This window comes from Phyllopteryx taeniolatus, chromosome 21, assembly GCF_024500385.1.
Source record: "Phyllopteryx taeniolatus isolate TA_2022b chromosome 21, UOR_Ptae_1.2, whole genome shotgun sequence".
NCBI classification, from domain to species: Eukaryota; Metazoa; Chordata; class Actinopteri; order Syngnathiformes; family Syngnathidae; genus Phyllopteryx; species Phyllopteryx taeniolatus.
In genome coordinates this window covers 166,431-182,709 of record NC_084522.1, presented here as the reverse complement: position 1 = coordinate 182,709, position 16,279 = coordinate 166,431, and the positions used below count along the sequence as shown (strand labels likewise).

Below are 16,279 nucleotides of genomic sequence, written 5' to 3'. Positions count from 1 at the left end.
TGAGAGTTACACCGCCAATCGGACTGACGGCTGTCACCCACTGGGCCACGCCCCTTTACTCGTTGGCTGCCAATGACATCAGCACACAAATGCAGTGTGTGTGTGTGTGTGAGAGAGTGACTTGGTTTAATTCCACTTCATAAAACCAGTTATTTATTTCCATAATTTTTTTGATGTTATTTTGTGTTTTTGGGGGGTCTGGACTGGATTAATGGGCTTGAATTCATTTCAACGGGGAGCCGTGACTTGACATGCGAGTAAATGGAGCGACGGTCTTGGGGACTGAACGAATTAAACTCGTTAGTCAAGGCACTACTGGACTGCGTCGAAACGGCTGCCTGGAGTTCACCCATGAGTCGCTTGAGGGCGCTGCGCTGGACGCGGCTGTTACGCAACACGCCCAGATGATGTTTTTCCTGGAATGTTAAAAAAATAGGATTTGGTTATTATTGGTTTTTGACAGGCATAGGAATATAGGAACGGACTGACGTCCTCTCAGCAGGTCACGCAGCTTCATGCGGTTTCCTGTTTTTTGCTTTGTTTGTGTATTTATGTTTTGACAGGAAGCGGCCGTTCGTAAAACGTGATCGTCTATTGCTCGAATGCCATTGGCTGACATAGGTGTCACTTTAGGAGCGGGCGTGAGACTTTCGTTCCCGTCAATCGGAAGCTAACCATCCTATTGGCCTACGTCATCCGTAGCCCGCCACAGTCTGTCCCTCCTCGAAAGCACCGCCCCGACGTCGCCCTCGTAACATTGGCGGCTCGGCCTGTCCATCACTCGGATCTTGGCCGCCTTTGGCGAATCAGCGTCAGGTGGGCGGGCCTTCCCGAAGAGGACATTTCCTCGTCGCTTTCACGAAGGTTGGCGAACATCGAAGACCAAAACGCCTCCAAAAGTGTCCGTTTGGAAGCGGAAGAAAGGTTCGAATGCGTCGAGATGAAACGTGCTTGACTGCGGGACAGGCGGAGACGAGCTGAGATGAAAAAGAGGTCGAAATAAGCCGAAGCTGAAGACGATGAGTCTGGATGTGTTGTGCGATTCGGACGTCGGACGATTCTTCGCCGACAATCTGCTCACCAGCGAAGACTGGGGTGAGTCCAGCATCGAGCTTCCCTTCACGGCGTCGTGCTAGCATTTTGTGCGTTTGCTCAGAATGTACAGCTCCCCGTTCGTCGATATCCACGCTAGTTTTCGCTTTGGAATTCTACGGTGTTGACTTCCGTTCTTCTCTGACGTGTTGTGCCCCGCCTTCTTATGTGGTGGTTAAATAAAGGTTCGCGTTGACGTCATCATACTTGTTCTTGATGCTTTCCACGCGACCTCGCGCCTCCTCACTGCTGCATCATTAGGGACACTTCTCGGCACGCTGCGTGTTAATTCATTTCCAAAGTGATAATATTCCGAACTGAGCAGAACACTAAGGGGAGCTCATGATAGAAGTGTTCCTAATCAAGTGGCCAAACAAGACTTTTAACCACGTGTGCTGATGGGGCCGCCAATGGAGCTTCAGTGTTGCGTCACGTGGTGTGAAGCGGCTTGATGGTGTTTTCTGGAATTTGGTGCGCAGTGGCGGTTCTTGCCCTTTTTTAGCGGGGTCCAAGTGTATTTTCAGGGGGGGGGGGGGACTACATCCGTCAAGGGTAAAAAGTAGGTCTGTCCCATTTAATTTTGTCGACGGGTGGCCGGCAATTCAAATGTGTCGGCCGGGGGAGGGGGCACTGATCCCCCGATACGCACGCACACAAGAACCACCACTGTTCGTACCGTGAAAAGGTGACTGGTGGTCGCCATGTTTTTCAGATGCGTGTTTGTATGGCTGCGACGGCGACGACCACATGGGCGTGGCGCCCGAGTACGACGCTCCGGTACGTAGACCGTCAGACCGCGCCCGAGGCCCCCGGAGCAGCCTAACTTTTCCAAATCACGTGACCGTCACGACACGCGGCGCGTGTGACCCCGTTCTGTTTTCCTTCCGCAAGTTGGACGACGAGCTGGCGGTGACGCTGGATGGTGACGCCCCTTCGTCACCGTGGCAACACGCCCGCCACGACCCGCTCACAGGTGAGTTTGTCACGTGCGCTTAGGGTTGGGCATCGTTTGAATTTGAGCGATTCCGGTTCCAAATTGATTCTCGATTCTGATTGATTGATTTGTTTTGAATGGATGGAAGCGAATGCTATAAACCGCTGATTCCTTTCCCTCCCCACCGGTGAGGCACAAGGTTAATGTTTGCGATACTGTGAGACAACGTTTATGTGACTTTTGTCCCAATTCATTGTGATGTAAAGTTGCCACGGGGACGTTTTAGCCCAATGTTCAGCTTTTTTTTTTTTTTTTTTTCCCTGTCATCGATGCTTACGTTGGTCGGAAGACTAAAATAACCCCTAAAAACCTTCAGTGCAAAAGTACAAGCAACCGTTTACCCCGTTAGCTGTCTCAGTGTCGGCAAATTGACAGAGTTGACTTGACCGAAGCTCCACGCGGCGCAGGCTGAGGCTCGGACGGAGCGCGTCCGACAATACGCGTCGGGAAAGCCTCCTTTGCACAATATCGCCCGATTCCAAGTGTTGCACCGAGGCCGCTGCTCATCCATTAAGACACGCTTTTGTTCGCCGCGTCCGGCGTTGGGCGCAAGCGCATTTCGGCGCGCGCTCTTCTTCGTTGGTTTTCGCCACTTCTTCTTCGGGGTGGGCGGACTGTATGCGTCGAAAGCGGGAACGGAAATTTTCAAATTTGAACGATTCCGGGAGAACTGGAACGTTAGTCCCGGTTCCAATCGGTTCTCGATTCTCGATGCCGAACCCTACATGCGCTGTATGAAAAATGCTAATAATTACCCAAAAATCCCAAACCGTGTTCGGCGGCAGGGGGATCCACGCACGCGAAGCTCCACAGCGACGTGGACGTGCCGATGGAGCTAAGTAAGTGTTTCTGCGGTGCGCTGTGGATCTCGGTCGTCTTCTCGGCCGTTACGGCGGCGCAAAGTCTGGTTTGTGTCGTCGGTAGTCAAGACAACGTGCGTTTGCTCCGGCGTGCAGTGTTCCAGGTGAAACCCGAGCCGGCGTCTCCCGCGTCGTCGTCGCCAGAGGCCGAGCCCCCCGATCGTCCGGTGGGTGCGACGACCTTACGCCGTGTTTGTGAGCCCGCCCCCTCGCGGTGTCCGATGGTGTGACGAGCCGCTATTTGTCCATCTGTCTCTCGCACAGCTCCTCGTGAAAGGCGAAACCCCCCCCACGCCTCCCTACGCGTCCGGAGACGCGATGTCGCCCCCGCCGGGCGGCACGGAGGTCACCCCGGCGACGACGGCCGTCTTGACGTCCCACGTGGTGTTGGGCGCGCGGACGGCGTTAACGCCACGACTGCCCGCCGTCCAAACGCAGGCTACAGGTGCACTTGATGATGTCATCCTCGGTCTCGCAGGACGGCAAAACGGGCCTTCTTTTTTTAGAGATAAAAAGTTGAAATTCCAATTTTTGGGAGAAAAAAAGCCCGACGTATTCCGCTGGATAGGATGTCATCTTTCCAGGTCAGAGTGTTGTATTCAAGTCAAACGAGGGCAGAAGGTCCAATTTGAAAGCGGAACAAAAGTGCCTGTTGTATTGCAAATGTGCGCATCTTCTCTCAATGACGCTTTTGACTTAACTCTACCAAGTATTTCTTCCCCCCAAAAAGGGCCGCCATTTTGACGTGCTGAGCTACTAGCTAGCTCGTCGCCTGCCCTCCTTTTGAGCGAGCCCGGTTCGTTCAAAACGGATCGGCATCAAAGTGCGCGCATTCGTTTTCGCGATGCAACTGCCGCCCAGAGGTTGTCCTCCGGCTGCCTCGGCGAGCGCCCGATTGTCCCGCTTCACCAATCACAATGTCATCAATGAGTGATAAATGATCAATTGAAGATGATTTGGGGCGGTGTCGTATGTGACGGGAATACAAGCCATGACGTCGGGAAGTCGAGGCAGTCGCCATGACGATTGTTCCTGCTAAACTAAACTCGGTAACACGTCGCCGAGGAGCGACTTCAAAATGAAAGCCTCGCCAATAAAGCGTCGGACATCAATGCCGTGTTCGGCTTTTATTTTGAAGTCGCCGCCAGTTTCGGGTTGGCAGCGCGTTACAGTCGTGTTTGGTGGGTACGATCGTCGCGGCGACTGTCTCGACCTTCTGCCCGGAGGCTGCGCTGAACGTGATATGCTGTCCAACAAGTTCGAGCAAGTCCGCTTTCGAGCCATCACGCCGGCAACTCGTAGCTCTGCCGCGGGAGCCCACGTCCCGCCTTCCGCTTTCCGGCTTTGGGCACTTGCGACGCTCATTTCGGCCGCCCCCTAAAATAGCGGAGAGAATCGATGAGTTCTTGTTCGTCGAGTGGACGAGCGGGGGCACGGACAAACTATTCTTGCCTAAAATCCTTCGGCGTTTCCTTCCGCTTTAATACGTGAATTTTGAAATTCAACTTCCTTCTTGTAAGATGAGGCTGCTGCCGACTTTGCTCCCCGAAGAGGAGAAAATGCACAATTGATAATTTATCACTCATGAACTTTATTTCTGTCATCATTTGGGGATGGGAGATTGATCGTCATAATCAGATCGGAGCTTTTAATTGTGGGGAGGAGTCATTGATTTATGAGTGGGTGTGCACTTTTTGAAATGATACAACTACAGGTGCAACAATTCATCAAGCAATTGATGATCTAAAATAATCAACAACTATTGAGATCATTTTGAATCCTTTCGAGAACTTGTCCAAATATTCTCCAATTTCGGTCATCCTCCGTCAACGCGGACCGAAAATCAAATCCAAAATAATAAGAAGAAGAAAAGAAAGCATTTGCAAAGATCGTCTTTACTTTGGAAAACGGTGATCGGCAGTTTTGCTGATTTTCTGACAGCTGTTACGGACGAAACCAGGAAGCGAAGCTTCATCAACTTCTGTTCGGGGTTTTTTTTTTTTCCTCCTGGGATGGAAATGAAAAAATGTTTTTTGTTTTTCAAAAGCCCGTTCACGGATTACTCAAAAGAATATCGGCAGATTACTCGCCGCAAATGATTTTGCGGCTGGCGACACGAAGCGAAGGAACGCCGGGATGACCCGTGTGCGCGCCTCCGCAGTTGTTCCGGCGCCGAAGACGGCCCTCCTCGCCGCCAAAGCCCCCGTCCGGCCCCGCCGCCTCTGCCCGGCCGCCGCGCCCACCGAGACCCTCCTCCTGCGCGGCGTCGCCGCCACGGAGCCCGCGCGACCCGGTGAGACACGCACGATCGCGACACACGTCACAGTTGAGATGATTCCAAAATGTTGAGTGAACAAAACACTTCCTGTCTGAGGTTGGCAAAGGTGAGCTCGTGGATGCCCGCGTGATGTCGAAGCCTCTTGGCTGCTCCATCGCCGTGGCAACAGGCATAAAGACACCCTGTTGTGGACTCCCTTTTGCCAGCACGCCGCCGCTAACGAACGGCTGGCGAGGTCGACGACGTCGCCGCTCACGTGTCGTCCTAATTGCACGCTTGTTCGCGCCCCCCCCAAAAAGAGACAAGATGTCGGGTTTCCGCTTCTTTCGATTTCTTTGAATTCAAAGTCGGTCGGAACGCGATCGCGATGGCGGCTCGTGGCTAACGGTTGAGCGCCACAACTTCCTGCTTCCGTACCTGCGGGATGACGGGAAATGTTGTCCTGCTAGCTCCAACCCTAACTCGTCTACATCCGCAATCGCCTTCAATCTGACCGCACGTGACCATCCGGCGGACCCCCGCTATTGACCGCGACCAGCCAAAATCCGCAGATACGACACCCGAAAATTGTTTTTTTTGTTGTTTTTGTTTTATTCAGTTTTATTTTTTAAACCCCAAACATTTTGAAGTGGGGTTTGTTGCCCCCCCCCCCAAAAAAAAGAAAAAAAAACCCCAGAAAAGAAATTTGAAAAAAAATCTCCGGAAAAGTGAATCCGCGATTGCCGAGCCGCGACTACGACGGGGGCGGGGGTCCGCCGTATGTCATCTCTGATTTGGTCAAAGGAGCATCCGACGGAAAGCAGTTATGTCGAAAGATACAAAATTGGGATGAATGCGGGAGCGCACCAAACAACACAACATCAACAAGGACGACCGACGCGAACCGATGAAGCTCGAGCGGGAGACCGGACGGGTCGCCGTCCGGCGGAGGCCCTGACGCTGCGATAGCGGCCCGGATCGATGAGAATTTTGTTCGGCGAGGACTGAAGGTCGAGTTAGCTCGCGCAAACACTCCTCGAAGGCAAACAGACGGCGCCCTTCCCTCGGTCGCGCGTTCCAAACTTGACAACGAGTCCGAGTTAATTGCGTCTGCGACGTCTCCAGCGGTCCGCCTGACGTCGGCGCCCGCCGTGATCAAGATGGAGCCCGTCTCTCCCGTCGTGGCCCCGCCCGGCGCCAAGCCCATCGTCCCGGCGACCGCCGCCAAGCCCGGCGCCGGCAGTATCGACGTCGACGTGAGTTTGGCCGCCGCGCCGCCTCTGCTTCGCGCTTTCCGTGTTATGGATAAGACCAAAGAATCATTTGCCCGTTGTTTTCCAAACTACAAATGACGAGCAATACATGGTAAGAAAGTGTCACGCGATGACTCGGCTGTTGTCGTCGCAGATGAAAGTTCTGAAACGGCAGCAGAGGATGATCAAGAACCGCGAGTCGGCGTGTCAGTCGCGCAAAAAGAAGAAGGAGTACGTCCACAACCTGGAGGTCAAACTGAGGGAGGCCCAGCGGGAAAACATCCGACTTTGCCGGGAGAACCGGGAGCTGAGGGACAGACTGGAGGCCCGGCAGGTGCCCGCCCGCACGCTTCCTTCCTTCCTTCCTTTCAGACACCGTGGGAGGAAGAAGGCAAAAAAGCAGCAACGTGTAACCCTTACTGCCTCTCTACGTGCGTGCGTGTTGCAGGGCGGCGAGCCTCCGAGCAACAAACGAGCCGTGTGCGTCATGGCCGTCCTTCTCTTTGTGACCTTCAGCTTGGGACCGGTCAGGTAACACAACGCGACGCGACGCAAATCCAATATTGGCTGGCCCGACGGGTTTTCACGAGCTGACGGCCATTTTGAGGAACGGCGCCGTTGCCAATTAGGCAGGAAATCCCCCGTGCGCAACGCGTCCGGATGGTCCGCTCGCGGATGGCGACAAGCGATGGCCAAATGCGATGCCGGCGCCTCTCGGAAAGGCAGTTGCAGTTGTAAGCCAATCAATAATCGGACGCAACTTTGCCGATTTCATTTTCTGGAGCTTAAGCGTTCGCCGTGGGCTGCGGAGGGCTCGCGGGCGGGTAGTCAATGATGGATGGCATCGTCGCTCGGACTCTTAAGGGTTCGTTGCGTTGGTCTGCGGGCGACGAAACTATTGATGTCGACCCCTTCTCAGATTCCTATTTTTCTTTCTTCCGCTGCTCCGAAAGGCACCTTCAACACGGAAGCGTGAGCGTTTACTGGGTTGCAAAATCTGTCCGTCCGCCCTAAGTTAGTTTTGCCCGCCCGCAGCATCTTGGACAGGAAGTGGGCGGCGGGCTTTCGGGACGGCGCCAGGTCGTTTACGGGTCGGCGGCTCCTGGAGATGCAAACGGCGCAGCGGCAGGCGCGTCGCCGGGAAGTCGAGAGCGCGACGCGGGACGGAGAGACGGAAGCGTTTGCGCCGGAAGCTTTCCCGTTCAGGTGACGGCGCTTTTCTCGCCTTTGACCTTTGGCCCGCCGGCGGCGCCCGTCCAACCTTTGACCTTGCGCCGCAGGAACGCCAGCTCGGTCTTCGGCCCGGCCAAGGAGGACCGCAACCTGCTGCGGCGTCTGGAGAGATACTTCAGCGGCGACGCGCACTGCCCGCAGTTCAACCGCTCCGAGTCCCTAAGGTGAGCGGCCGCCGCGCGTCGCCGTCGTGATGCTCGTTTCCGTGGTTACCACCTCCTGCCTCGTGGCGAGATGACGACGACGCTTCGATAGTTGAGTCAGAAGTCCACCGAAAATGGCGCGAATCGGGAGTCGGGAACGGCCGTCCGTCCATTTGGTTCCTGCTTTCCAGGCTGGCGGCGGAACTTCGCGGTTGGGTTCAGCGTCACCAGATCAACCGCAAGAAGTCGGGCGGGAAAGCCAAGAAGGCCAAGATGGCTCAGGTGGGTCACTTCCCGTCGGAGCGCCGCTCGATTTGCGCTCGACGTCTCTGACCGTTTGTTTGTTTGCGTGCGTGCGTGCGTAGCAGCGGGGTCAGCTGAGGAAGGCCAACGTGTCGAGATATCTCCCCATCCAGACGCACCGCTCCATCGAAAGGTGCGACCGCAACTCGGCCGTGGGTTTCCTCCTCCCCGTTTCGTAAGCTGACTCTCGTGCGCCCCCCGCAGTCAGCTGCAGGTGGTCCCCGGCCCCGAGGTGACCTACAGCGACTTCCTGGACGCCATCGACCGCCGCGAGGACACCTTCTACGTGGTGTCGTTCAGACGGGTCGGTGTCGGACCGCCTGACGACGTCGTTTGTCGCCGGCTGCTTTTTCACCTTTGTCGCGTGGTGCGTGTGCCCGCAGGACCACCTGCTGCTTCCCGCCATCAGCCACAACAAGACCCGCCGGCCCAAGATGTCGCTGGTCATGCCCGCCATGTCCGTCAACGGTAAACGGGGCCTCGCCTCCGAACTTTTTGTTGAGGGAAAAATACAAACATGTTCACATGAAATTAGACTTGATGCCAATTTTATCAGGCTGATCGGCGTCGGCCGATATGGCGCATTGTATGCTGATCGGCTTTGTCATAATTTGTCGATGATCCGCAAAAGACATTTACTGCGTGTACAGTATATCTGAATCCAAAAGCTCATTTATTTTTAGGCTCGTCGCGTGTCTTTTGACGGCCAATAAAGTTATTTAAAAAAAAAAACACGGAACGGATCAGACTACAAGACAAATTTGCTTTGTCAGACGACTGCAATAAAATCTTGTATTCCGATACCACCGCATCCCGTTTTTTACGATCACTGGGCTTTATCGTGTCAACTCAAAAGCGAGCGGATACACTCGTTACCGTGGCGACGACAGCAAGAGTGGAGCGAGCCGGCTCGACTGTATTGTGAGGAAATCCGGTGCTCAGAACAGGAGAGGACGTTCGTTGAAGGCTCGTTTGAGGTACGTTCACGTACTTCGAATACGATACGGCTCGCAAGCAGGCAACAAAACGGTATGTAGCCTAGCAAGCTAGCGGTAGCACGAACGGTTGTACTCAAACATGCCGCCGTTCTGTCGAATCGTGCTCTAAAGTTTCGGTGTGGGTGAAGTCATTGAATTAAAAATAAATGTATTGAATTACAGTAAGTTGGCACCCATTATTTGTGTCCTGTTGTAATGTGGGTTTGACCTGACCGATGAGAATCCACGACCTGACGAGAGCCGTGCTTTCCGACCTTTGTGGAGCCAAGGAACATATTTTACAATTGGCGAATCTCACGGCACTCCACAAAACAAAAATGTTAATCGAAGAACATTCATTTGTTCTGTCTGTCACTCTGCCTCACTGGCAGAAATAGAGGAACAAAGATACATTATTTATTGTAAATGCAATTTTTTGAGCAATGAACTACACACGTATATAAAGTAAATGAACAGGTCATTGAAATAGACACATTCCTCCATCTTGTTATCGTTTTGTTTTTTTTAACTCGCTGATCGGACCCAAAAAACCTGATCGCGGAAAGCCTCCATGAAATAGGGACTTTGGTCCTCCCTCGCTTCACTTATTGCGGATTCAGTGCATCGCCATCGTTGAGTTTTTGTTTCGCTGATCAGTTTAGTTTCAACTTTGGTTGCGTTCGTCTTCCCTCGGATCGCAGCTGCCTTTTAAAGGCTTGTGTAGTGTGTGTGTGGATCGTGATCTCAAGTGAGCAAATAGCTGCACCTTGCACATATATCAAACTTGAACATGGATCTAAATTCGCAGTAAATAACGGGTCGCTACTCGGATGATTTTGTCAATAGCATGGCGGCCTCAATAAACGAGGTGGTATTGTATATAGCTAATATTACTGCTGAGACTGCTTTTCTCAAAACATTCTCATCCAAAATACTTTTTTCTTTGTTAAAGTTGATCTCTAAATATTTGTACATTTTTGTAAAAAAAAAAAAAAAAAAAAGAAAAGTCCATTAACGTACAAGTTTAATCAACGTTTTGATTTCTGACACACAAATATTCTTGGATCTCTTTTGTCATCTGTTTTCCGGATGTTTTTCTTTCTTTGCCCTTTCCCTTCAGAGAGCGTGTACAACGCGTCGCACGGCTACGAGCTGATGATGCAGGTGGACTGCGAGGTGATGAACACGCGCACCGTCCCCATCAAGTCGTCCGCCGTCCCCCCGTCCCTGCGGGACCCGCCGCCGACGTCCCCGCCGCACGGCGCCGCCAACCACACGGCGCTGCGCGGGCGTCACCAACACCACCCGTCGTCGGCCTCGCACGCCCGCACCGACTATCTCATCGGCCGCTCGGGGGGCGTCTGAACGGGAGGAGTGACGACGGGATTTTCCCCACGTCAACGGAAGATGCCCGTCGTTGCCAGGAAGTGGAACTCATGAAAACATGCTGTTTTTTTTAATGTTTGTATATAGTGACATTTTTGTTTAGTTTTTTTTTTGTTACGTTGGGCATCGAAAGAAAAAAGTGTCAATGTTGTTTTTATGTTTAGCTTCAAACGTCGGCCACGTTTGACATCAGAAACGCGCATTCGTCATTTCCTGTTTCTTCATTGGTTGAATTAAAGCTGGAGCGCCACCTGCTGGCGGCACGGAGTCTTTCTTTTTTGAACCAGGTTAGATTGTCAGTACTTGTTGTGACATCTTGATCACCACGAGCTCTTTGGGGGGGGGACACAACCAAAATTCACATTTATAATCGTTTCTCAAAGCAACACGTCACGTTTTTTGCAGCAACAAAGTTATGAAACATAGTACATACTTAATCAGTAGTAGTTCACATAATAGCCGTTGTGTAGTTTTTTCCCCCACATAACTGTTGTACAGTTTAGCACACTTCTGCGTTTGTGTAAATTGTAACAAAGTCAACTGGTATATTCGTTATTCGAGATTTGCTCAGCTCGTGCCGTGGTTTTCTCGTCAACGTTTTTATTTTTTTTTGTGGCATGCCGAAGCAAGGGTGCGTTTGAGCGCGAGCGGTGACCCGCCCCGCCGGGCGATACCGGTCAAATGGCGACGCGCTCCCAGACTTTCAGCCCCGCCCCCCCGCTGCACGTCGATTGGTCGAAGGCTCAGCGAGGCGCCGTTTGAATTTGTGGACTTCCGTTTCCTTCTGCTTGGACGATTCTCAACTCTCAAGTTGCTTTGAGCGACTTGACTCGGATTTGGGAGCTTTTCCACGTCCTGGTAAGTTGACGGCGGAGCTCGATCCACAAGCGAATGTTGCCCACCGAGCAGACGAAACTCGTTAAACAATGGAAAGCTCACGTGCCGGCAATATGGTGTAACGTGACGTCCAACTTTGACCTTACGCCGCAGGAACGCTTAGGGTTAGGTAACCTAACCTAACCTAACCTAACCCAACCCATTCATTCAAAATCAAGAAAAGTCATCCAAATGTCATCAAATGTTATTAGTTATGTAACTTTGAGAAAGTCATTGGAATAGTTACAGTAAGATTACATTCTCAACAGGGTAAATTGTAATTTAACAAGTTACATTTCCAAACTTCCCAACACTGGTCACTAGTAGCATGCAGTTGTCAACCAGTGCTAGCACTTTTCATACATACAATGCAACCCGAAGTGCTCGACATGAATGAAAATAACGCCCGCGCCGCCACTTGACACGCACAACACACACACACACACACAGGTCAAAAGAACTCGGAATGACCTGAAACATGCGGCCTCGTTCAAAACCTGAGACTGAAGTGACCTCGGAAACCCAGCGAAGAGAATTTAGCATACTTGTAATGAACGACTGCTAAATAGTCAGAAAATTCTGTCATAAATGTCTGTATACTGTCACGCGTAGAATTGGGGGACTGTTACAAACACGCGTGTTGATGCGAGTTAGCGTGTGTGCGTTTGTGTGTTAACATGCGTGTCTTGTATAAATGCCGTGTGTCACATAATAATAATAGTAACAACTATTATAAAGCGCATTTCTTGACACTCAAAGACGCTTAAGTCCTTCAGAACAGATAAAAAGCAGATCTATAGATGTGTGAAACGCAAAGTAGGCTTTTCAAAGTGTGTGTTTTGAGTTCCAGAGGCAGGCGCAGCAATGGAGAAGGCGTGACCGCCACGTGCTTTGTGTGGTCGACGTTTAGGTTTACGCGCGTCCGCGGCCCGCGTCATGCGCCACGACGACTCTGCCAGCCGGAGGAAGGGCGCCGCCCCGCGCCGCCGCCACCCGCCTCTGCCGCCGACACCCCCCGCGGCATCCCCCCGCGGGCGCCGTCCGCCGGCGTCCCCCCGGCCGGGCCCGTCTGCGGCCCCGGGGCGCGGTGAGTCCGCGACGCCAGCGCCGACGCCGTCTCGACCCTTTGTAAAAGTTTTGCGTTTCCAGGGCAGCCGCCTCCGTCGCCCAGGAGGCGAAGGTTCCGCCCGGGGGCCAGGGCCCTGATGGAGATCCGCAAGTACCAGAAGAGCACCGAGCTTCTCCTCAGGAAGGCGTCGTTCGCTCGCCTGGTGAGGCGTCGTCGCTCAGCTCGCCTGTTCGCCCGTTAGCCGCTTGCAATAAAGTGAGCGCCGCCGCCGACCTCCCCCCGCAGGTCCGTGAGGTGTGCCAGGCGTCCGGCAGAGGCTCCTACAGGTGGCAGGTCTTCGCTCTGATGGCGCTTCAGGAGGTAATGGCAAAAGGTCAAGCCACAGCCCGCCACACACTGAACGTTGCGGCCGAAGGCGATCTGAAACATCATTTTTGTCGTGAAAGATCATGCGATGCAAAATGGCCCTTTTTCATTGGCTGTTACGCCTGCGACCTCGTCGACCCGCCATTCCAATTTCCGGGGATCCCAGACGTCCGCTATTTAGGAGGAATTTGTATGACGGCACATTAGCGTCGTGCCGCTTTGCTGAAATAAGATCTAATCATCTCCTCCCATACCTTAGCCATCATTTGTCACTGTTAAACCGTATCTGTGGTTGCCATGTGAAAACTCCAGCGATGCAGTCTGGCGCCTTTGCCAGTAAACCTCTGCGCCCATGTGCGCATTGTCCAGAAGACTCCTATACAGCGTCTCTGTGACATTGTCGATGCGGTCCCCTCCAAAAGTATCGGAACGGTTTTGGCTGTGTACTGAAGACATTTGGGTTTCAGATCAAAAGATGAACCCTATGAGACAACTTTGATTTTGTGGCATTTACGTGGAGACGCGTTCAGGACAGAGCGCCCTTTGTTTGAACGGCGGCCTCGAGCCCGTGGCGTGCTGACGGTGTGTTGTGCTCCTTCCAGGCGGTCGAGGCCTTCTTGGTATTGCTGTTCTCTGACGCCAACCTGTGCGCCATCCATGCCAAGCGGGTCACCCTGTTCCCCCGCGACCTCCAGCTGGCCCGACGCATCCGCGGGGGCCAAAACCCCCTCTGAGCAAGATGGCCACTGCACCGTTGGACACTTAATTGTTTACATTTTGTGTTGTTAATGTTTTGTCATGTTTATATTTTGTAATAGAGTTATTGTTCCAACTGGATCATGGGTTGGCCCCACCCTCTTATTCTCCAGGCAGCCAATCAGGTGAACGCCAACGTTTCGGACGTTTGTTTGTATCGGCAGAAATGAGCGTTTATGTTAGTGAACAGATGTTTGCGTCTTTGTCCGGTCAGCACCCTCAAGGACCTGCCGACCCACAACGACCTTTGCTCAACCATATAGGTCAGTCTCTTCAAACGGCCGACCGCAAGCAAGCCGCATGTGGTCCCGCCTCAGTCGGTTGAGTGAGGAGAAGCGCCGTGCGTCATCACGCTGCCGTTTTTCTCCTCCCGGAGGCCGCTGTCACAGATGCCAACGAAGCTATAATCCGTGCCGTGGCAGCCCGCATGACCCAATCGAACTGTTTCTTCACCGCAAGAGATTGGCGGGATTGATGACACGCAATACCTTGTTCAAAGGTTTGGTGACCCTTCTACAGCGCTTCTCCTCACGCGGGTCGCGGGTATGCTGGAGACTATCCAAAGCGAACTGCGGGCAGGAGGCCGGGTACACCTTGAACTGGTTGCTAGCCAATCGCAGGGCACATATAAACAAACAACTATTCGCAATCGCATTCATACCTACGGGCGATTTAGTCTTCAATGAACCTCACATGCTTGTTTTTGGGATGTGGGAGGAAACCAGAGTACACGGAGAAAAGCCACGCAGGCACGGGGAGCACACGCAAACTCCGCACAGGCGCGGCCGGATTTGAACCCGCAACCTCAGAACTGTGCTAACCGGTCGTCCGTCGTGCCGCCAACCCTTTGAGCAAATGTATCCACTGAACGCAGAGGCCATAGAGCGCAAGGCAATTAAGCCATTTGGATTTTGGTTAGGCGGCACGGCGGACGACTGGTTAGAGCGTCAGCCTCACAGTTCTCCAAACGGACTCTAAATTGCCCGTAGGTGTGAATGTGGGTGCCAATGGTTGTTTGTTTCTATGTGCCCTGCGATTGGCTGGCGACCTGTTCAGGGTGTGCCCCGCCTCCCGGTGCAAATAAGCTTTGATATTCTTTATTGCCTTGAGGCAGAAATTTGGCGTCACCGATTTTTTTGTGGTCGACTTAGCTGATTTGATTTGCTTCACGATAGGAAAATGGGATAGTTCACTCATTCCTGACTCCCCGATCACTAAAATGTGATTTTTCAGTGCAACAATGTCGGTCCTCATCCCTGCATAGCGATTCGGTCGTTGGGAAAGAAGAATCACCTTTTATTGTCATGCACACGAAATGTGTTCTCTGCATTTTACCCATCGCAGTGAGCACATACACACGTTAGGAGGGGGCGGCCCAAGCGCCCGGGGAATCGCTGTCTTGCTCAAGGACACCGCAGCCGTGAGTACGGGGGACGTCGGCGGACGGTCCGGTCGGGGTCTTGAACCTCGGTCCCCCACGGTGGCAAGCGATGAGCTTAACCATCGGGCCACGGCCGCCCGTGGAAAGAGTGAATGGTTGCCAACTTCAGTTTGGATAGTAGCTAGCTCCTAAAAAATGGAAACAAAGTCGGTAGTTTTATGAATCCGAGGTAACGAGGTAAGCCAAAAGCGAGGACGTGGGAGAGCGCAGAGTGTTGTTGGCGCTTGGCGTCGTGGAGATGTTTTTGTGCTCCAGAGCACGTTAATGAGCTCCGGTCTCGTTCCCGGTGGCAATCAAGCTGCGAATTGCGCGTACAAGTGCTCGTCGGGAGGCACCCCGCGCCAAAATGCTCGCCAGCGGGCCAGCTGACCTTACGGCACGGAGCACCTTATAAAAGGGTCGACACTGCCGCCGCAAAGTCCACCAAGGTAAGAAAGCTTTTTGTTGAACTCAAATGTAGAGAACAAATGGTTAGCCTAGTTGCGTAATCGGTTTTTGAATGTTTTCGGAAAAGGGGAAAAAAACTAATGGCGAGTCCAGTTGTCTCCATTCAACATTTGCGGATTCGCATCAACTGACAATTGACACAGAAAAATCATTTGAGCAAGCGCATCATGTTTTTTATTGCAAGTTAAACATGACTGGAAATGATGCGGTTAGGCTGATGAAATGGAACCCAATGTGATGTTTTGGTTTCGTTTCCCATCTCGACACCTGATGTCATTTGAATCGATGAGATTTCTTCTGACTTGCTCCTCCAGGTGCAGCTCCCTGAATTTGAACATTCAAAAAGTGAAAGGGTTATATATTCAGAAAATAATTGTAATGATTAAGAGTTATAGCTAATAACGCCCCCCGAATTCATGATCTCATAAATTAGAATATTGTACAAAAAAATAGATTGTACTGTACATGACTCGGAAGAGCTGCAAGGGATTGTGAGGCTCGGCGTGCTCCAGTAGACCCTTTCTCAGATGGAGGCGTGTGCGTATTCAGGCAGCTCCCAGCCGGTCCTTCGCTCTGCGTCCTTCGCGGTCTCTTCCTCCTCCTCCTCAGAGGTGTGGGGGGCGTGGCCCGGCGAAGAGGCGGGTGTCCCGTCAGGTCAGAGGCCGGCGGCCTCAGGAGCGGCGAGGCCCTCACCTCCGTCCTGGGCGGCCTCCAGAGCGTTGGCCGAGACAAAGGCGGATTTGGCTTTCGCTTCGGCAGGAACTCCCGAACGCGGAGGCGCGGACCCCGAGGCCGCTCGAACGGAAGCGGCGCCGCTGTGCCCCCG

General features: G+C 52.9%; 2 protein-coding genes across 12 annotated transcripts; both read left to right on the top strand.

Annotated features, from left to right (window-relative positions):
• Positions 1-308: 308 nt before the first annotated feature.
• On the top strand, positions 309-10,752 carry atf6b (activating transcription factor 6 beta). 8 transcript variants are annotated; one of them, XM_061759970.1, is made up of 17 exons: positions 309-1,095; positions 1,805-1,869; positions 1,984-2,065; positions 2,869-2,925; positions 3,043-3,113; positions 3,211-3,391; positions 4,994-5,239; positions 6,329-6,459; positions 6,611-6,790; positions 6,905-6,987; positions 7,492-7,662; positions 7,737-7,853; positions 8,024-8,114; positions 8,201-8,268; positions 8,340-8,439; positions 8,519-8,603; positions 10,233-10,752. In XM_061759970.1, exons 1-17 carry the CDS (start codon positions 1,020-1,022, stop codon positions 10,475-10,477), a joined length of 2,049 nt encoding a protein of 682 aa, XP_061615954.1. In that variant the 5' UTR covers positions 309-1,019; the 3' UTR covers positions 10,478-10,752. The 8 variants fall into 8 exon arrangements, with proteins under 8 accessions (XP_061615954.1, XP_061615953.1, XP_061615956.1 ...); XM_061759969.1 differs by having other exon boundaries at positions 524-1,095; positions 8,198-8,268; XM_061759971.1 differs by having other exon boundaries at positions 535-1,095; positions 2,872-2,925; positions 8,198-8,268.
• Positions 10,753-10,848: 96 nt separating this feature from the next.
• On the top strand, positions 10,849-13,646 carry LOC133470972 (histone H3-like centromeric protein A). Of its 4 annotated transcripts, none has more exons than XM_061759994.1 (5): positions 10,849-11,356; positions 12,285-12,461; positions 12,524-12,645; positions 12,729-12,803; positions 13,412-13,646. In XM_061759994.1, the coding sequence occupies exons 2-5, from the start codon at positions 12,311-12,313 to the stop codon at positions 13,541-13,543; spliced, it is 480 nt and encodes a 159-aa protein (XP_061615978.1). In that variant the 5' UTR covers positions 10,849-11,356; positions 12,285-12,310; the 3' UTR covers positions 13,544-13,646. The 4 variants fall into 4 exon arrangements, with proteins under 4 accessions (XP_061615978.1, XP_061615977.1, XP_061615976.1 ...); XM_061759993.1 differs by having other exon boundaries at positions 12,225-12,461; XM_061759992.1 differs by having other exon boundaries at positions 12,219-12,461.
• Positions 13,647-16,279: the final 2,633 nt, after the last annotated feature.

Bases quoted from the DNA above. Each gene is read 5' to 3' on its own strand.
- atf6b (XM_061759969.1), top strand. From the start codon at position 1,020: ATGAGTCTGGATGTGTTGTGCGATTCGGACGTCGGACGATTCTTCGCC. The intron at 7,854-8,023 runs GTGAGCGGCCGC...CCTGCTTTCCAG, and splicing joins AACCGCTCCGAGTCCCTAAG to GCTGGCGGCGGAACTTCGCG. The intron at 8,115-8,197 runs GTGGGTCACTTC...GTGCGTGCGTAG, and splicing joins AGAAGGCCAAGATGGCTCAG to CAGCGGGGTCAGCTGAGGAA.
- LOC133470972 (XM_061759994.1), top strand. From the start codon at position 12,311: ATGCGCCACGACGACTCTGCCAGCCGGAGGAAGGGCGCCGCCCCGCGC. The intron at 12,462-12,523 runs GTGAGTCCGCGA...TTGCGTTTCCAG, and splicing joins GTCTGCGGCCCCGGGGCGCG to GGCAGCCGCCTCCGTCGCCC. The intron at 12,646-12,728 runs GTGAGGCGTCGT...CTCCCCCCGCAG, and splicing joins AGGCGTCGTTCGCTCGCCTG to GTCCGTGAGGTGTGCCAGGC.